This window comes from Manacus vitellinus, unplaced genomic scaffold, assembly GCF_001715985.3.
Source record: "Manacus vitellinus isolate BGI_N305 unplaced genomic scaffold, ASM171598v3 scaffold_82_pilon, whole genome shotgun sequence".
Classification (NCBI taxonomy): Eukaryota; Metazoa; Chordata; class Aves; order Passeriformes; family Pipridae; genus Manacus; species Manacus vitellinus.
In genome coordinates, this window is record NW_021940828.1 from 1,762,022 (window position 1) to 1,782,618 (window position 20,597).

Consider the following 20,597-nt stretch of genomic DNA (forward strand, 5'->3'; position numbering starts at 1 on the left):
AAACAGCCCAAAATGAAGAGATTTTTATGGCAATGGAGTTAATTTTGGGACACAGAATGGTTTGTGTTGGAAGGAACCTTGAAGACCATCTCATTCCAACCCCATGCCACGGGCAGGGGACACATTTCACTATCCCAGGTTGCTCAGAGCCGTGGGCAGGGAGGCCACATCCAAAATGATCTTGAAAATTAACCATTATTAGGTCAAATCTGTGAAGATGGGAGACAAGAAAAGTGACAAACTGAGCCAAAATTATCAGCAGGTGACAAGAGCCCAATCCTGATATTAAAATCCATTTATCCAATGTTTAAAATAACCCCCACTGCGTTATAGTTTTAATATTATCAGCAATATACTGGCAAGAGGGTACTTTGTTCTCCTCTGTGCCATGAACAAAACGTTCCTTGATATCCCAGGCAACCACAATCCATCCTCTTCTCCACCCACAGCAGCCACCACCAGGAGGGAGAGGCCCAGAATTCCCATCTCCAGCAAAAAAAGAAAAACCAAACCATTTAAAACTTCCCCTCACGGGCAAGGCCGGAGCCTCAGCTTGGAATGAAACACCAGAGAGGGGGAAAAAAATAATGGGCTGGATTGTCTATTTTTGCTGCTGATAAAAACGATATTCACTATGACATCACCTGAATAATTAAGTTCTTACAACCACCAAGGCGGGTTTAATCTTTTTAAAGCAAAGATCAGAAGGAAAATAGAGAAGATTTGGAGATAAGCTCAGTAGCTGCTTCAAAGAACTCGGTTAAAATTACTTTTGAAAAGGAGTTGGGTTGTGCTCATTGTTCCTGCAGGAAAAAGTCTTCTCCAGCAGTAGCTGGAGCATGTTTATAAAGCTCTTAGCAAAGCAAAACTATCTGTCCACGGGATTCCCAAATTCCAGGGCTTATTTATGACTTTTCCTGAAAAATCAGCAAAAAAGCCTCTTCCCGAATTTTCTTTCTGGAATGATTAAGAAAGATTCACACCAAGGCTGCTCAGGATCTACAAAGTGAGTTTAAAAAGTGTTGAAGGCTTTATTCTGATTTTTGAAGGGGACTGATTGCAAAAAAACCCCACATGTCTCCTGCCCCTTCCTCCCAAAAAAATGTCCCCAAAACTTTGTGGCAAAAATCCTAAACTAAAAATACCAAACAAGAGCAAATGTGACCTCTTAAAACAGATAATTAATTAAGTACAAATCATGCCCCATCCCTGGAAGTGTTCCAAGGCTGTGTTGGATGGGGCTTGGAGAAACCTAGGATAGTGGAGGCACCTGACATGGAATAAACGATGGATATTCAGCACCCAGCACAAAACTGAGCTCCTAATGGGAAATAAAAGAGGATTTCTGATATAAAAATCAGAGTTTGAATTTGTCAGGTCTTCCCCATCAACAGTAAATCCACATCTGCTTCCATTCCTCTAAATAACACGAAAAACACAAACAGGGGCACCACCTTTGCTCCCAGCAAGGCACCACTGAGGCCTTTTAGTCCAGGAGCAGGGAAATGATGGATATCAGATCCCAAGCAAAGATAATTAATTCCACTCCTCAAGGACTCCCACTAGGGCAGCAAAAGCCTTTGAAATAGTTTCTTTTTCTTTTTGTTTTTTTTATCTCTTCGGTATCTATATTGGGAATCTCTCCCATCAACCCAGTGCCAACCTGGCCCTGGAGCATTCATGGAAACTGGGAAGAGTCCATTTACATTTGGATTTGAGAGAAATTAATCTTAACTCAGAACTTGCAGGAAATCATATTTTTTTGGACCATTTCATCTCCTACTTTTCGTAAGAGAAATGTACTTTACAACCAGCTCTGGGGACAGGCTTTTGTGAGCATCTGTTTCACTTTTTAGCCAAATCCATCCCAGTTTTGAGACCTGTTTTCACAGACTGGGGGCAGGTCACCATGTTTATGTTAAAGGCAAAGTTTAGTTGCCTTTAAAATTTCCAAGAGGAATAAAATTCTGACACTCTCCCTGTGGTTCCTGCAGGACACGGACGTGGAACAGCAGCCAAAGGCACTTCAAACTTTGCCTTTCCAATTTACCCAACTTTTCACTTTACTCCCAAAGTCAGATGGCTGATGGAAAGGGAATTACATCTTTTATGGCAACAAGAATTCAAAATTTGGCTGGACACAGTCCTGGGATGATCCTGCCACCACACTGAACAGCCATAGGAACATGTGGAATTATTTCCCCAAACACAATTAGGAGGAGGAGCAGCAAACATGGATTTTGAACCAAGAGATGACTAAATGTGATTATTTTATGATGAGATTGTGTCCACTTCCCTGCTTTTTTTTTTTCCTCCTTTCATTTCTGAAGGGAGACCACAAGAAAGATGGAGAGGGACTTTGGACAAGGGCTGGAGGGACAGGACACAGGGAATGGCTTCCCACTGCCAGAGGGCAGGGAGAGATGGGAGAGTGGGAAGGGATTCTTGGCTGGAAGGGTGGGGAGGGGCTGGGCTGGGATTCCCAGAGAAGCTGTGGCTGCCCCTGGATCCCTGGAAGTGTCCAAGTCCAGGTTGGAGCAATCTGGGATAGTGGAAGTTGTCCCTGCCCATGGAAAGGGGTGGAAAAGGATACTCTTTAGAAAACTGAGGACTGGGATGTGGTCACGGAGCTGCTACAGCTCCTACAAACCCTTCCCCCCTCTTTCCTGTTCTCTCCCAGAAACTTGGGAGTGTGGAGGACACCAAGGGCAAGCTAAGGTAACATGAGCTCCTTTTGGCCCTCCACTTACTCCTCAAAGAGCTGGAATACTGGGATATTGATTCTCTGTCTTTGTGTAAAAACAGATTTTATTTCTCATGGAAAGCAACGGACACTTCCCAGATCTGCCAAATAACCGGGAAAATGTGTATCCGGGTCAAGCCTGGAAACATCCAGGTAGCCACAAACCAAGGTGGAGGCACACAGGCATCTAGTTGTTCACTCCTTTTGGGGATTATTTATCCCTTTAGGAAGCCAGAGAAACACAAGTTTTCACTGGAACACCAGCTCCGGCTCGGGAGCATCCAGGAGAATCCAGCCCAGGATTAACCCCGGGGTCTTTCCCACACGGAGCAGTCACGCAGGAGGGAGGCAGGGCTGGAGCAGCTGTATATTCCAACCCCCTCACCCCCCTCCACCATCAGCAATTTTCCAGAATAAATTACTGTGCCATCATCTCTGGTGGCAAAGATGAAGCAACTCTTGGACGGACGGATTCACTGGTGTCGGGGAAAAAAAAAGGGCCCAATCACCACAACCCTGGGCAAGCTTTGCACATGAACCCCCAAAATCCACGTGGAGCCAACTCCAGCTCGCAATTTAGGATAGTCTTGCCTCAGGAAAGGCACTCAGAGATTTGGAGTTGAGTTAAATAACGTGAATTTCTGATAACGATATGATCTTATTCAGGAAGAGAGGGATACTCCCCACAAAGCTCCAGATTTCCCCCCAATTTAACAATGTATTTCACTGGCATGATCTAAGGAGAAAATTATTTCCCCCCCCACCCTCTCCCCCCCCAGCTTTGGAAATCTGTTTCAATTATAACTGTGGATTGTTTAATTAGGGAAGCACGTTTAGTTTGAGGGGGGAGAAAAAACAAAACCCTAAATGGACGGGTTAAAAGAAAAAAACCCTTCTAATGCTCCCCGGGGTCCCTGGGTCCTTCAACCCAATTTGATGTGAATGAAACCATTATTGTTCTTTTGACTCCTGCTGAGCCATTATCCAAGGGTTTGCCGGGGATTGGAGGAGCCCTTTCCTACAGGATTTTGTTATTCCACCGGCCAGGATTTCAGTTTGAAGCAGTTTTTGTTGGATATTTTGAGGGAGCAAAAAAACCCTCTTGGTTTTGTAGGTTCTTACAGGAATTTTAGGTTTGCCTACGGTGGGTGTTTGTTTGAAATCAACCAAGAGAAAGCCATGCAGCCCTTTTTTTCCTCTTTTTTTTTTCTTTTAAAGCAGTTTAACATATTAAAACCTGTAGCAAGGAAGACTCAATCAAACCCATGAAACTGCACATTCCCCCCCCACCAGAGATTTCCTGCCATAAAAATGCTCCAACGTTGGATGGAAGAGTCCCACCCTAATAAAAGCCAACAGGGAAAACAACAGAAAGGGTTAAAAGGTAATAAAAGGATTATTATCATGCCTAAGTCAAACCTTTAAGTGATATTTTATTGCATTAAAATGTGAGCTTTGATGATTCAGCTGGTGTTCTAACTGCTTCAGAGCCAAAATCCTAATTTTTAGTATCCCTGTAGGTGCAGATATTTGCTGTAAAACCTCCTGGAAAGAGAGTTCCTTTCAAACGAGTTACAGAAAATATCTATGCAATCATTCCAAAAACAATTTCCCACTTTGGCTCTAAAGTAGGTTTCAAGAAATTTAATACCTAAAATACTTTCATTTCAGAATAAAACTGAATAAACCAGGGGACAGTTTGATCTTAGAGGCTGCTGTTCCTGTGATAACTGAATTAAACTGAGCAGGTAAGTGGAAAAAAAAAAAAAAGAAACCTGATGAGCTGTGAGCTCTGGTTTTCTTCAGGAGATACTTGAAGTAAGATTTCATACAGATGTTTTTCTGGCACACAAAATAAGCACAAAACCTCGAGGCAAGTCAGAGCACCAAAACTGCTGCAGAGAAATGACAAGAACCAGAAAAAACGAGTGTTCGAGCTGACGACACCTCAGTTTAAAAGCCAAAATCCCACCTGAGCAACACTCCTCTAACGACCACAAATAAACTCCTTAAAGTCCTGGTGGTGAAGTTGTTTTAAAATAACAACTTTATACCCCTGATAGGTCGCACGCAGCCCTGAAATTCCGCAAAAAAAAGCCACGGAGCAGCGGATTTTCCAACAGCATCAAGTCTTCCAGAAGGCCTAATGGCTTATCCAAATGATTCGAGGATGGCAAGAACATCCTCATTCGAGGATGACTAAAAGTCAAGGATGGCAAAGTTCTTGCCATCCCCGAATCATTTGGACAAGTAATCCTTACCACACTGCATCATCCACGGCCATGTCACAGCGGGCTCCTCACCTGGTAGGGACACGGGATGTGGTATTCCCGGCAGCGCTCCTGGATCCACGTGGTCTCCCAGACGCCGCGATAGGCCTGCTCGTAGAAATAGCAGCCGATGACGACCAGCAGCGGCACGAGGTACAGGACGCTGAACACGCCGATGCGGATCATGAACTTCACCAGCTTGTCCTGGTTCTCCTTTTCCAGCGGGATTTCGATGCGGACCCGGTTGAGGGAGATAATCCCGGCCAGGAGGAGGGAGACTCCCACGACGACGTAGAGGCAGAGAGGGGCGAGGACGAAGTATCTCAGCGCGTCCACGTCGTAGAGGCCGACGAAGCACACGCCGCTGATGTTGTCGCCCTCGATCTTGTTCATGGCCAAGAGGATGATGGTGAGAGTGCCCGGGATCCCCCAGGCGCTGGCGTGGAAAAGCAAGGCCTTCTTCTCGATGGCCTCGCTGCCCCACTTGGGCACGGCGGCCAGGAACCAGGTGATGGTGAGGATGACCCACCACACGCTGCCGGCCATGGTGAAGAAGTAGAGCACCATGAAGAGCATGGTGCAGGCCTTGTTGTGGGAGCCCTGGGTCACCGTGGCCGCCTTGTACTGGGCGGGGCTGGAGGCGTTGCACGCCACGCGGTCCTCCAGCAGGAAGCCGATGAAGAAGATCAGCGACACCATCATGTAGCAGACAGCGTAGAATATGATGGGCCGCTCCGGGTAGCGGAACCGCGTGACGTCGATCAGGAAGGTCAGGAAGGTGAACAAGGTGGCGGAGAGGCAGACGATGGAGATGACGCCGATGAAGTAGCGGGCGAAGGAGAGCTCCTCGCGGCGGAAGTACATGTTGGGGCAGGGAGGGGAGCAGTCGCGCACCCTCAGGAAGGAGTAGCCCAGGTCGGGGTCTATTTTCAGCTCCCGAGGGCACCAAAAGCCATAATCCCTCTGGACTGCCACTGGGGCCTCTTCCGTGGGCTCCCCGGCCGAGCTGAGGTCAACGAGGCGAGGGTACGGCTCATCGCAGTCCGGGAACCTGAACAGTGGGAAGAGGAGGGTTTACGAGGAATATCCACGTACTTTGCAAAGATCAGTAACCTCATCTATAGGGGTGACTTCAGGCACAGCAACCTTATTTCTAGGGGTGACTTCAGGCACCCCAACTGGAGCGAGAACAGACAATCCAAGCTAGGGTTAGTCCATGAAATACTGCACTATTTATACCCAAGCTCCAGAGCTCCTTGTCCCAGAGTGCAGTGGATGTTGAAACCACATAACAGGTTTAAAAATTAAATAGAGAAATAAATGGACAAGGAGCCCACTGGGGCTTTAGGGATAAAGGGGAGGGTATAAAATCCATCTCGGGAGGTCTGTAAACTAAGGCTCACTGTAAACTGAGACCATGTACCCATGGAAGCAGGGTTTTATAGAGCATTTTAAAGCCTTTCCTAAGCAACTTCACTTGCTGGTCTCAGGACAGTGAGATGCTTACACCAAAAGTCCAACCCAGCATTCACAAATCAAAATTATGATGAAGATATTTGTTGATTAAAGCTCTGACTGGGGGCTAAGGACTGCTGGAGGAACAGTCTTGAAGGAGAGACTGGAGGGATTCCACACATTACAAGCATCCTCTGACTTATTTTGCTAAAATAATTCTTCATTGTTTTTCCTTCTCTCCAATCCAACTGTAAAAGAAACTGTTTCTTCCTGTTTGTGGTTCTGCATTTTGACTGTTGGAGTCACTTATAAAAAAAAAAATAAAGCAGAAGATATTGTTCTTAATTTCATGCACACTCTGTTTCAAATAGTTTGGAAAATCATCAAGTGCTTTTTCTGTAAGTTATTTGTGTAATGTAAAGCTGAAAGCTGCTGTTCACACACGAGCTCGACAAGAGGTAGACGCTCTGAAAACAAGAGCTTTGAGATTTTATACCCCTCAAAACCAGCCAGTTTTCAACTCTCAGGCAGGTGATGGAAATAGGAACTCAGTTCCCACCTCAGGAAACAGGCTGGGAAGCAGAACGGAAAACATGGGCACTCGCGGTGGAAAACACGCAGAACATCTGTTTGAGACCATAAAACGCCCGAGACGGTGCCAAAATTTTACCTTGGGAAAAAAAAAACAAACCACCCGGATCTTCTCACCTGGTGCACTCCATGTCCTCGGGCCAGGCCACCCCGAACATCTCCATGAGCTTGGAGCACTCGCTGTAGGCCCTCTGGCAGAGCCGGCGGCAGGGCAGGGTCACCCGCCCGTATTCCATGCACACCGGGGCATACAGGGCACACAGGAAGGGCCGGAAATCCCGGGAGCATTCCAAATTCACCATCGGGTGGAAGGGCTGGGGAAGGGAAAAAAAAAAAAAGCGGGATTCAACAGCTGCAACCAGCACATCTGCAGGGGGGTTTCACGGGAAGCTTTGCTTTGTTTCGTCACAACCGTAACAGGACCTCGTTTCTCTGTTGGAATGATCAGGTATGGGTGATCAAGAAGCCTGGGGACAAGGACAGCGATTCAGAAGGGACATTTATGTCCTTGATTTGCATTAAAAGCAGAGGGAATTAAGCAGCTAAACCCCCCAGAGGGGAATTTCAGTTCTACCATCAGAGCGCATCCGTAGAAGGAAAACACTCCCAACCTGCCCGCTACCATTGTCATATAAACTCTCATCAACTTCCCAGCTTCCAGAAAAGGGCTGTAACCATGTAACCACAGAGGAGGCACAGTAAATATGTCATTTCTTCACTAACCATCAGAAAAAGGCACCGTGAAATCAAAGCCTGAAAAATAAAAAAAATGAGTCAGGAAAAAAATGACTGGTGTCTTGCGCTCCCGTGGCGCTTTATAACGGGTTTGAGTATCGGCGAGAGCAACGCTCCTTGGAAACTCTGAGAGGAAATCTATCCCAGTTGGGCAAATACAGCTGGTCTTGAGCATTTCTGAAGATGAAAAAGAAGGAAAAATAAGTAGGGCAGGGATTTATGTCTGAATAAAAGCTGGAGCACGTTGATAATCCACGTTATCTTCTAACTATCCTGTGTGGGTTCATTCTGCTCTTACTCGTCTTTAAAACTCTCCAGGAGTTAATCAATATTTTATTCCAAGCCTGTGTGGCACTTACTGTTATCCAAAGCCTCACCATCTCTTTGGATATTAATATAAGATCAATTATATTCCTTTGAGAGTGGAATATTCAAGGACACAGAATACTGAGATCCATTAGGACTTACAACTCCGGAACGAAACACTATTTTGACGCCAGAGTTTCCCCTTCTCCCCAGCCAGGCAGGATTACAGAGCAAAGGGAGCCTAATCTTCAGAATTCGTGGTGCAATAGCTGAAGCACAAATGAACCTGCTGTAGATAAACATATATAAACCCTAAATCTTATTAGAACTGAAGCTGAAGAGGAGCTGCAGAAAGATTATATTTGCAAACAGCAATTTCCTGAGAAGTATTTTAAACCAGTTCAGCTTTTTTTTTTTTTTCCAAGAGTAGAGTAGAACAGACTAAATAACAAAAAATAGGTCATCTTCTGTGTCAGTATAAATGAGAAATATTAGGAATTGTATGGAAAAGTTTCATTCTCAGTTCTCCCTTATCACCTCTTTACTCTTTCGGTTCTTCCCACATGTCTCCTTTTCCCTGCAAAAGGTTAATTTTTGGAATACAAGACACAACCACGCTGTGATTTTACTGTTTTGATGTTTGTTTTTTTTTAAACATCATTATTATTTGCCAAGCTGATTAAATTCCCTTCCTTTTTCCAGTGTCCCATGACAGGAGAGCTGTGCAATTTGGCACTAACCTGCATGAAGAGCAGCAGAAACCTCCAGAGTCATTCACGAGGAAAAAGGCAGCAGCAGTTGGAAAGTATTTACATTTAAAAGCTCGTGTGACTGGAGAGCATCTTTCTGTTTGGCTGGACAGGTACTTCAGATGCATAAATGTATTTATTTTTGAATATTTAGGACCTACAGCACAGTTAAAGGCATTGCTTGACCACATGGATCCAAGAAATTGGTTGTAGGCAGTTATGATTGCAAAAGCTGAAGGTAAGTCTTCCTTTATTTGATGCCAAGGGAAAATAAAGGAAGTGTTTAACTCTCTTTCTTTTCAAAGAACCTTGAAAGTAAGAAAATTGAGTTATATCTTTATGAAAAAGAGCCACTGGCTTCATTCCTGGCTCGAGCCCAAAATCCTGCCTCCTGCCACTGCGGTTTTCCACACCTAAATTTCAAGTTCTCCTGACAAATGCTCCCCTACTCTCCTCTGCTACATCTCCAGTTAAGGAAAGATGTTCCAGGAGTTCCTCTTTTCCTGCTATTTTGCCTTCATTAAAATTTCTGTTTGGTTTTGCATGAGTTGAAGAAGATGAACCATTTTAGGAAGAGCCCAGACTATGCCAAGGTCTGCAAACACAGCTCCAGGGCATGGATATTCCAAAGCAAAGGGAAGTAGTAAGGCCAGTTCAAGGGAACAGAAAGGTACCAGGACACCAAAACATCTGAAATAACACTGGAATAACTGGATTTTCCCAGAGGAGTCCCACAGAAGGCACAGCAGGTGCACTTTGGGTGCTGGAAAGGGTCTGGTTTTGAGCTCGGCCTTGGCACGTTCCTCAAAACACAGAACAGATTTACTCAATCCCAACAATCCCTGCCTCTTCTCCCAGGGAACAAGGGACAGGACAAGAGGAAACGGTCTCAAGCTGTGCCAGGGGAGGGTCAGGGTGGACTTCAGGTGGAATTTCTTCCTGGAAAGGGTTATTAAACATTGGAACAGGTTTCTCAGGGAGGTGGTGGAGTCCCCATCCCTGGAGAAGGTGTCCAAGGAATGACTGGATGTGTCACTCTGGGCTGGGTGACAAGGTGGGGATGGGTCACAGGTTGGACTCGATGATCCCAGAGGTCTTTTCCAACCTAAATGGTTCTGTGATTCCTGGAGAAATTCCCTTTTAAGCAGGGCTAATCTAGCAGGACCGTTCCCCAGCGCTGGCTGTTCTGGTTCTCAGCACCTCCAGGCCTCTCCCACACCACTGTGTCTCCCAAAACAGCATCTGCAGGCAGAACAAAAACTCTCTTATGAACTATAATCAAATCATTTTCAAAATCATGAGGAGGCTCAGCTGGAGAACAGGAGAAGAAAAAAAAACCTACGACAACTCCTTGTAAGGCAGGAAAAGAGACTGACCTGCTTCCAAGCAGCAACAGCAGCACTTGTGTCTTCAAGTGCCCCATCTCTAAAATTATCTCAGAATTATCTTACCCCCTTGCAGCTCTTAAGATGAAAAGTCACTTCCACCTACTGATTATGTTGTTCCCTATTAAAACTAAAGCCAGGGGCGTTAAAAGGCTCTTTTCATGCTCTTGCCCAAGGACCCAGTGCAAGTTATGACACCAAGCCCTGGTGCCTAACAAAGGGCTCTCTGTGAAACTGAGATGTGCTCTTGAAAAACGCCTGTTGAACAGCTCCAAGAGGGAAAGGGAAGAGGGCAAGGACAAGGGAAGGCGTGATTTCAGTAATTCAGGCCAAGTCTTGGGAGATCCCAGGAAGGGAAGAGATAAAATGTTTAAGAGGAGATAAACACTTGTGCACTCCTGAAGGTACTCAAGTATTTAAAACATGCCAGATCACACAGCTGTGTAACATATTCCCAGTTCTACACCCACCGGGTCCTTCCACCTCTGGGAACAACCTTTGTGACCACGCAAATTCCTTCCATCCCAGAGATAACTGTGAGCTCTTCCAGGCTGAGTCAGAGCCCTCTCTTTGCCATCCAGGTGTTGAGTATCAATAACACCCCACAGCCCTCTATCACTGCTTCCCTCAGAGCAGCACAACCTGCAGCACAACCTCTCCCAGTTCTTCTTTCCCTCTTCCCCAGAATTTTTTTTGTGATGGTGGCAAAGCTGTTTTAAGAAATTTCCCGACTCCCAGCAGTGTGGCCCCATCTCCTTCTTTCCCTGCAATTCCCATCTGCTGAAAAAAAAGGCTTAATGGCCACTCTCTAACAGAGAGCAGAAAATTCCTGCTTGCCTTATGTTTTGTTTTCAGGAGGGGATCATGGAATCACAGAATGGTTTGGGTTGGAAGGGACCTTAAAGATCATCCAATTCCACCCCCCAGCTTTCATCCCCCAAGGGATGAAAGACAAAGGATAGCCAGAATGATATGTGTCCATTTCCCCCCCCCAAAAAAAATAATTTTTGGAACAAATTCTCATTTTTGGTCACAAAGCAAAAGCAACAATTTTATCTCTTAAATACCCCCTGGACCTGCATTTAGTTTCAGACTTCTCATATTCCTGAGAGATAATAAACCATTATCTCTCAGCTAATAAACCAAACTCTTTATTTTACACAGCAGTAGCCATTTAAAACTGGCTGTTACTTGGGAAGCGACAATGCAAGACTCAAAGCAAGTTATTTTGCCGATTTTTTTTCCCTTATCTATTCCATCCTTTGAACAGAGAACTAAACAGGAAGCGTTCTCATAAACTCATAGAGGGAAGGAGGGAAGTTTTCTCCCCTCGGGCTCCTGGGAAGAGAGCGATGCTATGACTATCAATTGCTTTTGAAATTCTCTGGTGGAAGCAGCTGCCTCGGGGCATATCCAGCCACAGGAGCTGCTCTTTGTGCCCTGCCTTGCCCCGGCTTTGATTCAGCCTGCTGCTCATTAGGGAAAAAGGCTGGAATTGTATCTCAAAGGGCATGGGCACTGCTGCCTTCCAGGCTGCCTCCTCTGAGGCTGCTGCTGGGTTTAACTCTCCAGACAGCTCCTGGTTAAGCTGAGCTTGTTCAGCCTCCTGGTTTTGATGACCACGGGTCTCCCTGACTGAAGAGACCTCAGCTCTGAACAGGCCATGTCCTCTCTCCGAGCACAACTGGCTTTCTGGAGACAGTGGAAATTTGTTTTCCGGCGTCCCTGCTCCTCTAAACTTGCCAGGTTTCCCGGAGCCTGCACCCCACACTCCTGGTGCACACACTCAACCTGGAAATACTCGTTTTAGGTTAATTCCCCTCTCTGGAATAAACAGCTGAAGCCAACTTTAAACCGGGCTGGGCTTGAGGGTCCTGCCTTAACCCACCTGGGGCCTCCTGAAGGAGCTCAGGGAACGTTCTCACAGGCACAGCAGGGCTGGTGCTCGGCAAAGAGCACTGATTTTGGGGCACTTGGTCGGGAAAACAGAGCCATTCCTACTCTTCCCACTCGAGCTGGATGGTGACACTCAGTAATGGTTGCAGAAAGGGCCAGGAGCACGCTCAGGTGTGTCAGAGCGAGCCTGTTTCTTCTGGAATTAATCCATCCCTGCCCAAATTAACGTGGCTCTGGAGGTGCAGCTTTACTGCAGACACTTTATTCTGTTTTCTAAAGGCACCAGGTTACTTTGCCCAAGCCTGCTTTGAATGCACAGTGCCAAGACACGTTCAGTGTGGAATATTTGGCATGAAGTGCATCCAAACTTACCTCACCATTAACTTCCTTGTTGAGAAACTGAGATATACTTTTATTTTTATAATTATTTCTAGCTTTGCACAGTGATGCACATACAAAAAGCCAAATGAGGCACAGTTCTGGCTGCCTGTTGAGCTCATCCTTCAGCTTGGAATTAAAGCTATCCACACATTTATCTGTGTAAACCCCATAACCCACTGCATTCCCACATCCCATGTATCATAATTTGTTGTTAGCTGGAAAAACCATGGTTGCAACGAGGATTAGATTGACACTTTAGTGACTGGGAAGGGAAAAAAAAAAAATCAGATTTTTTTTTTTACCTTAGCACTAAAAATAGATGTCTGCATTTTAATGGCTATTTAAGTAACTCCAACCATAAAAAAGACGAGTAATTACTCTGGGTTTAAGAGCCATTTTTTTTTTCATGCTATAGGTTGGACCAGCCACTCACCCTGTTATTTACTTTAAAACCTCAGATCAATTATTTTACCTGCCTCAGTCTGAAAGGGTGAAACCACCCTAAACGTTCTGTCTGCAAACAGACAGCCGAGGTTTAATTTCTCAACTGCAGAGGGGGGGGGGAAAAAAAAGGCAGGATAAAGATGAAAGTAGTTAAAAGACAGCGACCGACATTAATCGCTGCCTGTAGGACTAAAAAGCAAAGCCATCTGCTCTTGTTCTTTAAAGATGTCTCCTGCTTCATCTGAAATTCCAAAGTTCCTCTGGAAGACACCGAAAAGACGGGACCCATCTGTCAATTTGCACTTTTCCTGGGAGTGGGTTTTATGTTTCAGGAGCCGGTGGATGCAGATGGGTGGCCCTGGTAACCATTTCCACTTGCAAGAAGAGTGTTAGTTTTTTTTTATCTGACAGCTGAGATGGTTTGGGCTTCCTCCTTCCTCTCCATATGCCTGCTGTGATGGGCTTGGGAGGATTCCAAAGGGGAAATAAATACACGGCGCTCCGGACCGTGGTTTAGATCCTCATAAAACACACTTGCCTGGACAAGCAACAGACTCTTGGGCAGGAGGGGTTAAGCCTTGTCAAAATCCAGTTTTTCATTGAAATGACACATTTCTATCTCCTGTGGCTGCAGGGACAACGTTCCAAGAGCAGACAGAGTGTGATCACTGCTTTGGTGGATTCTTGACGCTGACTGGAGAGCACATGGTGGAGCTCGACAGCCAGATCAGGCTCTTCAGTGCTCAAAGGAAAAAAAAAAAGGGGATTTCTAGAAATCAGAAACATGAGGGGAAATCCAGATAAGGGCAGGGCCAAGATTCAGAATCACCCCTCATTTTATCCGCAACCGTCTGCCACGGAACACCCAACATCAACGCCCCGCAGAGTCAAACCAGACGAGTTGGATTTCCAGGTATAATTAATTAATAATACGTTATATATAATTATACTAAATCCTCTTGCTGAAGAGAATTTGCTTTTACCTCCCAAAGGCTTGAGGACTTCTATGGTTTCACGTGTGACTTCACTAACTGGGGGTTTTCACCCAGCTGACGTAGCAGAATGTCAGAGAGTTTAATATCACCAGCCAGTTCTTCATGGAGCCATGAAGCTCCATGTTTTCCACTGGGATGAGGATGGAATAAGGCTTCTGTTCCCCGAATTTTTTACATTCAAGCCAAAGTGCTTCTTGGCAGACCAACCAAGGGAACCTACAATATTCTGCCTGCCTTAAAAGTAGGTGTGAACTGTATAGTTGTCACCTTCCTCCTCCCAGGTGGCCGTGAAATCAGGACAAATCCCAGTTGCCATCTAATGCCCTTCAGGGGCAGTTTCCCAAGGGGCAGGAGTTCACCCGGCCCTGTCCTGTCCCTGCCACCAGCCTCCTGCACCCTGACTTGGGTTTGAGGTTGATTTAAACCACCCATGAAACCAACCTCGAAGCCACACGTGCTGCGTTTGGACCATTCAGCCGGGTAAAAAAAGTCAGGATCAAATCCTGAACAGTTGAGATTGAGGAACATTTGCATCTAAATATCTTTCCTGTTTAATAGAGAATCGTCATTTAGGTTGGAAAAGACCTCAGAGATTGAGTCCAACCTTGTCACCCAGCCCACAGCACTGCATGCCACATCTAGTCATTCCTTGGATAGGGATGGGAACTCCACCACCTCCCTGGGCAGGGAGGTTGATCAACACCTTAGTTATTCAATTCCCTTTTTTAAAAGCTTAGTTTTTACCTGGTTTAATGACCCAGGCTTTTAAAACCAGGAGCAGAACCTTTGGCAGGCAGGAAGCTGCACGAGAAAAACCACACCGAAATTCAGGAAGCTCCATTTGCCACTCCCTTGGCAGCCAGTCTGATCTCACAAAATCTCATAAAATCCTCCCAAAACACCCGGTTTCATGGATGAAAAAAACAATGGCAGACTCAGTTGTAATGAATCCCCTCAGTGCCTGAGCTGTGAAGACCACAGGATGTTCTCCAAGAAGGAATTACCACCCAGCAACTCTCGTGCCTTCCCTGGCTACAGCAGGACCAGCATCTCCCTGGGAATAGGTTAAATGACTTAATTTTGCTCCTATGAAAACCCACAACAAACCTCCCCTAAATAATTCTGCCCCTGTGAAAAGTCACAAGAAATCTCACCTAAAGACTTCAGGGAATGATCCTGCAATACCCACAAAGACAGTTGCTTTGGAAGGCACTATTATATAAAAAAACCCAAATCAGCTGTGCCAAATGATTTTACAGGTGTGTGTGGCCACATATTGAAACTTTTCTTGACTGTCCAAATTGAAAATCCAAAATAGTCAGGTTATCCAGTGATTCATCTCTATGGAAAAGTCTTTTTTTTTTTGTTATATATGGCTGAGAAAGGAGGAGAGCACACTGATCCAACACAACCATATGCATAAATAACATGATGCAAACTGAAGTAAGCACATAATCTGCTGGATTTACACTGTAAAAATTATTCTGGATAGCAAATCAAACCTATCTGTAACATGAACGCTGATATTTTAACAGCTGTGCCTTAATCTAACATTACAAACCATCTGTTACATCTACACACCAGCAAAAACACACCACTAGTTGGATGGGAGAGAAGATTTACATTTTTGGGCCTCAAAATCAGGGATATTTCACAGGGCAATAATTAAAATATACTGTTTACTGGCTTGACAGCTATTTCTTTCCCTCATGGGTACTTTGCAGGCAGGCAGCACAGTCAGCCCAGCACGCTGAGCTGGCCTTTGGTAGCAGTAATTCAAAAATCAGCAGGTTGCTCCACGTCCATAAATAATTCAGGATGGTTTTCCTGGGTGTGAGGGTCTATATTCTACAAGCTCTGCAGCCCTGCTGTCCCTTATATCACGGAATTATGGAATTCCCAGGCTGGTTTGGGTGGGAAGGGACCTTGAAGACCATCCAGTCCAATCCCCTGCCGTGGGCAGGGACACTTTCCACTATCCCAGGTTGCTCCAACCTGGCCTTGGATGCTCCCAGGGATGGGGCAGCCACATCTTCCCTGGGAATTCTATCCCAGCCCCTCACCACTCTCACAGGGAAGAATTTTTTCCAAATATCTATGCATTTACTGGAGTAGAATCCACCCAAATCAAGCTGCACCATCTCCAAATCTCAACTCAACAGCACTTCCCACTTCATTTTTTAGTTTTTCTACCACAGCTCTTACCTTTTCTCTTCTCTCTCACACACAAATAACAGGTTTTTTTACAATTTACAACTCCAGACTATTTTGGCTGCCAGGATTCTCCAGGGATTATACCTGATTTGGGGGATTATTTCAGCCAATTTCCAACACGGGAAAAGCAAAGCTGCAGCACTTAGCACTCCTCACATGCTTTAATTGGGTACATGTGGGCAGATAATGGTATAATCCAGATTTTACTCAGGAAAACATGTAAATTTACCTGAAAGTTTGAGGGGAACAACCAAGAGTGGCTTCATGCACAACCACCTTTTCCTGCTTCTCTTACCATGAGCAAGGACAGTAAGGCCATGAGAGAGATAAAAAGTGACCTTTGAGTTGAATCTTGGCATCACCTTTCTGTATTTTGGAATTAAGCATTAAACTCTTCCCACGTGACACAAACAACGAGGAAAATTAGGTGGATTTGGGGGGGGAAATTTTCAGTCCTCGGAAAGAGATTTTTCTTTGTTTTGTGATTATATATTTGTACAGTGAGCCTGTAGGTTCTGAACAAACACTGACTCCACTTATTGGGATTCTTTAACTGTTTTTAAAGGATATGGTCCATCCCAATACATGTTTCTTTGACCCAGTTACAGAATTACAAGGGGGCCACTAAACAGGCCTCTCTACTTCATCAGACAGTAACACAAAACCAAAAAGTTAATGGAGAATGTCTCAATCAATAATAATAACCGAGAATATCTCAATCTACTCCAAGAGACTAGATGAAAATTGATTTATGCTCCAAATAGAAGCTTCAAGATAATTAGTTGGCGACTTCAACTTTTAGCCACTTTTAAACCCTTGAACATTTTTTAAACCATGTGCGAGCGCAGCAGCTGTAAATGAAAATTTTAAGATTCATCAAGCAATACCATCCCTTCCATTCAGTGCCAAGTTAATGAGGTCACAGCTGAACGCTACAGGGGAGCACAGGGGGAAAGAATTAGAAATAATTGCAATTGTATCCCACTTTTCCACTGGCCAGACAGCTGTTACCCACCCCAGGAGCATCTGAACCCCCCCCCCCCCCAAGTCTGGAATCCTCACCAAAAACGCCAAACTAAGAGCAAACCCAAGCTCCTGATGTCGATTTTTCTTGCCTGGAGTTAATAATTCACCAGATAAATATTTGACAGGAATTCCCACAGTGCCTTTGCCCCTTTGTTTCCTTGGCATCCTAAAAGTGCGTTTGCCTCTCTGAAAACACATTAAAAGGAGATTTTGCCCTCAAAGGTGCGGGAGTTTCTCCCTGTTGAGGGCAGAAGTTTGTGCCTCACTCTCTGCTGGATCCTGAACATCATTTTTTGGGGGGTGGGGGGTAGAAAAACTGCTCCCACAGCGTTCCCTGCACGTCTCTGAAACACAAGTAGGACAAGGCCAAACACAATAACGGGATTAATAAGACAGTGGGAGGACAGAGGGGACACGGATGAAGGAAACAAGGGAAGACAAAAAGCTTATGCAACTACTCCGGGAGGCCCCTGCCCAGGAGGATGGACCCAAACTGTTTCCCAGTCAAATAAAGAGAAGCAAATATCTGTGGATGCTGTGGAAGGAGAATCCCTTAAAAATATTCTTAACCAGTGACACTCAGTCACTGTTTAAGAATATTTTTATTCTTAAACTCATGTAAATGTCAGGGTCTGGGTGGAATACACTGCAGGGGCGTTGGCAGCGGGGAGGATCCACATGGAATGGAATCAGTGGGATCAAACCATAAAGAGCAGGTCAGATAAACAGAAATATTCCATTAAATTCCTTGGAGATGTAACCACCTGAGGATGATGCAAGAAGAAAGAAGGGGGGGGGAGTGTTTTCCCATTGAATAATTGCCCAACGCTGCAAAATCCACTTATACGTATATATATATATATAAATATATAAAATCCACATATATATGTTTCTGATAGGATGGAAAATGCAACTGAGGGAAGACCAGGTGTGGGGCTCTAAGGAAGGGAAGGTTTGGAGCAACAGGATGGGGCAGGAGAGTGGGAAGGAGTGTCCACTGGTTAAGGCTTCGTGATGAGTTCTCTGCTGACTTCACTCATAGTGGCTCCCATTGCCTCCCACCTCATGGATGAGGGCTGAGATTAAACCCTTTAATCCATCCCACCAGCTCCTGTCTGATGGATACAACGGGATGTGTCAGAAGGATGAGATCCCAGGGCAGGAAAACCACAACCCCTAGACCTCCTGCAGCCCTGGCTCGATCCAACGCCCCTCTCCCGAGTCCCCTCCGTGACCCTGGAATTCACAGCAGCTCCTCCAGAGCCAGAGGGGAACCAAAGGCTAAATTTTAAAAGCCTGGAAGTTTACTATTCCCAGACAAAAGCAGCTGCCTCCCGTTGTGCCAGGGGAAAAACAAACAAAAAAAAAAGCAAAAAAAAAAAAAAAAAGCAACTCCTGGATCTGAAGAATTTTGCCACCTTTCTGTGCTAATACTTAATTAAGGTTATTCTGAATGATTTGCCCACGGTTGCAAAGTTAAGAGTAAAGAAAATATCTGTGTAACCTTCAGGGGCTGAGATTTTTTCAGAATTTGAGCCCCAAGAGTTCGTAAAACCGGAGGACCAGTTTTCAAATCAGACCATTTAAATGGTATTTCTTCTACACAAGGCAAAGACTGTTTTTCTGTAAGGCTGAGATAATTTGCCATTTGAAAAGCTGCAGGGAAAAACCTGGAGGCAAAGAGGCTTCACTGCTCTTCAGCCAATCTATATTAAAACTCAAATATTTAACACATTTGTAAAATGTGCAGATAGAATTTTATTATCACACATATTTGTTTTCCTGATTTTTTTTTTAAATTTTATTATTGTCATTAAGCATCGAACCTGAAATCCAAGGTCAAACTTGGTTATCATCTTTTTCTCTGCGGTTACATTTCCATGTTGCACCTGCCCAGACGGGACCAGGAGGGTTAAAATGTACAATAAGGAGGCAGAAGGAATTCTCAGGGATTCAGCAATGGGATCAATGGCATATACTCATATATTCATCCACTCCTCCACAAAGATAGAACGAGGGATGTCAGATAATTGACAGCTCGATTAAATCATTTTGAAGGGGAAAAAAATGTAAAAACACGTGAGTTTTCTGAGAAAAATGTTAAAAACATGAAAATGATGCTTTAGGAGCCGGGAGGGGGGGAAAGCAAACAAGTGGCTGACCAGAGTCCTCCCACTGAATTTAAAAAGAAAGATGTTTCCCCTCGCCCAAGGCCGCAGACATGACAACTTTTGTTCCATAAATCAAGGAAACGAGGGGGAACGTAAACAAGTTTACAAATTGAAAGCAACTTTTTTAAAAGATAAATTTCGGGTCTCTCCGGCCACACAAAGCTGAACTACAAGGAGCCTTCCTCCCCTCGTTCAAATTCAAATAAAGCAAGCCCTTTGTGCTTCTCTTTTCAAATTTCCTTCCTTGTTTCCATGGGAACCCCCGGGATGACAAGCCTTGGAGCGGGAGCAAGAGGCCAAGCTTGGCGAGGGGTGTGAAGAGGGGAGAGAGTCAAAGGGCAGAATTTGGCTCGGGAGGATCGAGATGCCAACCTTTGTCACCCCAGCAAAGGGGGGGGTAACCATAGGAACCAGCTCCGAGGGGGCATCGCGGCCAAAATCCCACAAGAGGGGAAAGAAACGGGAAAGGTGTTGCTAAAAGTGCAAGGCCGGGGCTTACAATGAAAAAAATAAAAGCCTTATCAATGAAAAAAATTAAAATAAAATTGGGAATGAGCATCCAACCTCGTGCTAGTTTGAAGTCCTTTTAAATGAGTCAAATTAATTTATACGAGAACTAGATGCCAATTTATACAGAGAAATGGGGCAGATCTGATTCTCAAATCTGACATGAGAATTTGATGTAAAGAGGCCAAATACTCCCCTCGACTGATGGGCTCTGGAGATGTTTTAATGCCCCGTGGATAAGTGGAAACAGCACAGGATGAGGAAGATGGAGCTTTGGTTTCCAGCACCCACATCCAGCTCCCACAGGCAGTTCTGCAGGATATGGAAGAGTCTGGTTGTCATTGTCACCACAGCAGTGATGTGACAGAGCAGATTCACAGTCTTATTAACACGGCATCGCACTCATCCGCTCCATAAAAATAGACAAATATGGTTTATTTTTATTATTGAGCCTTGTAAAAGAGACAGCAGGAGGCTGAGCCCTATAAAATCACTAATGATACATAAAGGAAAAATATGATCCAATTGCTCCCTGTATCTGCAGCACGAAAAGCAGGGAACGTAAAACCAGCAGCTGGTTGTTTGAAGATTAAAAAAAAAAAAACACAGACAAAAAAACAACAGTAAATTCTTCACACAACACTTAACTTCTGTAACTGCCACTGGTTTGTGGGGATGCTAAAAGAATATACAAGTTCAGGGAGGAAATGGCTTCATATTGCTGCTCTC

The 20,597-nt window shown here is 44.9% G+C and overlaps 1 protein-coding gene across 1 annotated transcript in view; it reads right to left on the bottom strand.

The window, feature by feature from the left end:
* FZD3 (frizzled class receptor 3) overlaps window positions 1–20,597 on the bottom strand; it is a 42,688-nt gene that overhangs the window by 14,021 nt on the left and 8,070 nt on the right. The window contains exons 2-3 of the mRNA XM_018085554.2: window positions 7,177–7,373; window positions 5,047–6,064 (exon numbers count right to left, since the gene is read on the bottom strand). Coding sequence (XP_017941043.1) covers window positions 5,047–6,064; window positions 7,177–7,373 — 1,215 coding nt within the window. The remainder of the gene's footprint in view (window positions 1–5,046; window positions 6,065–7,176; window positions 7,374–20,597) is intronic.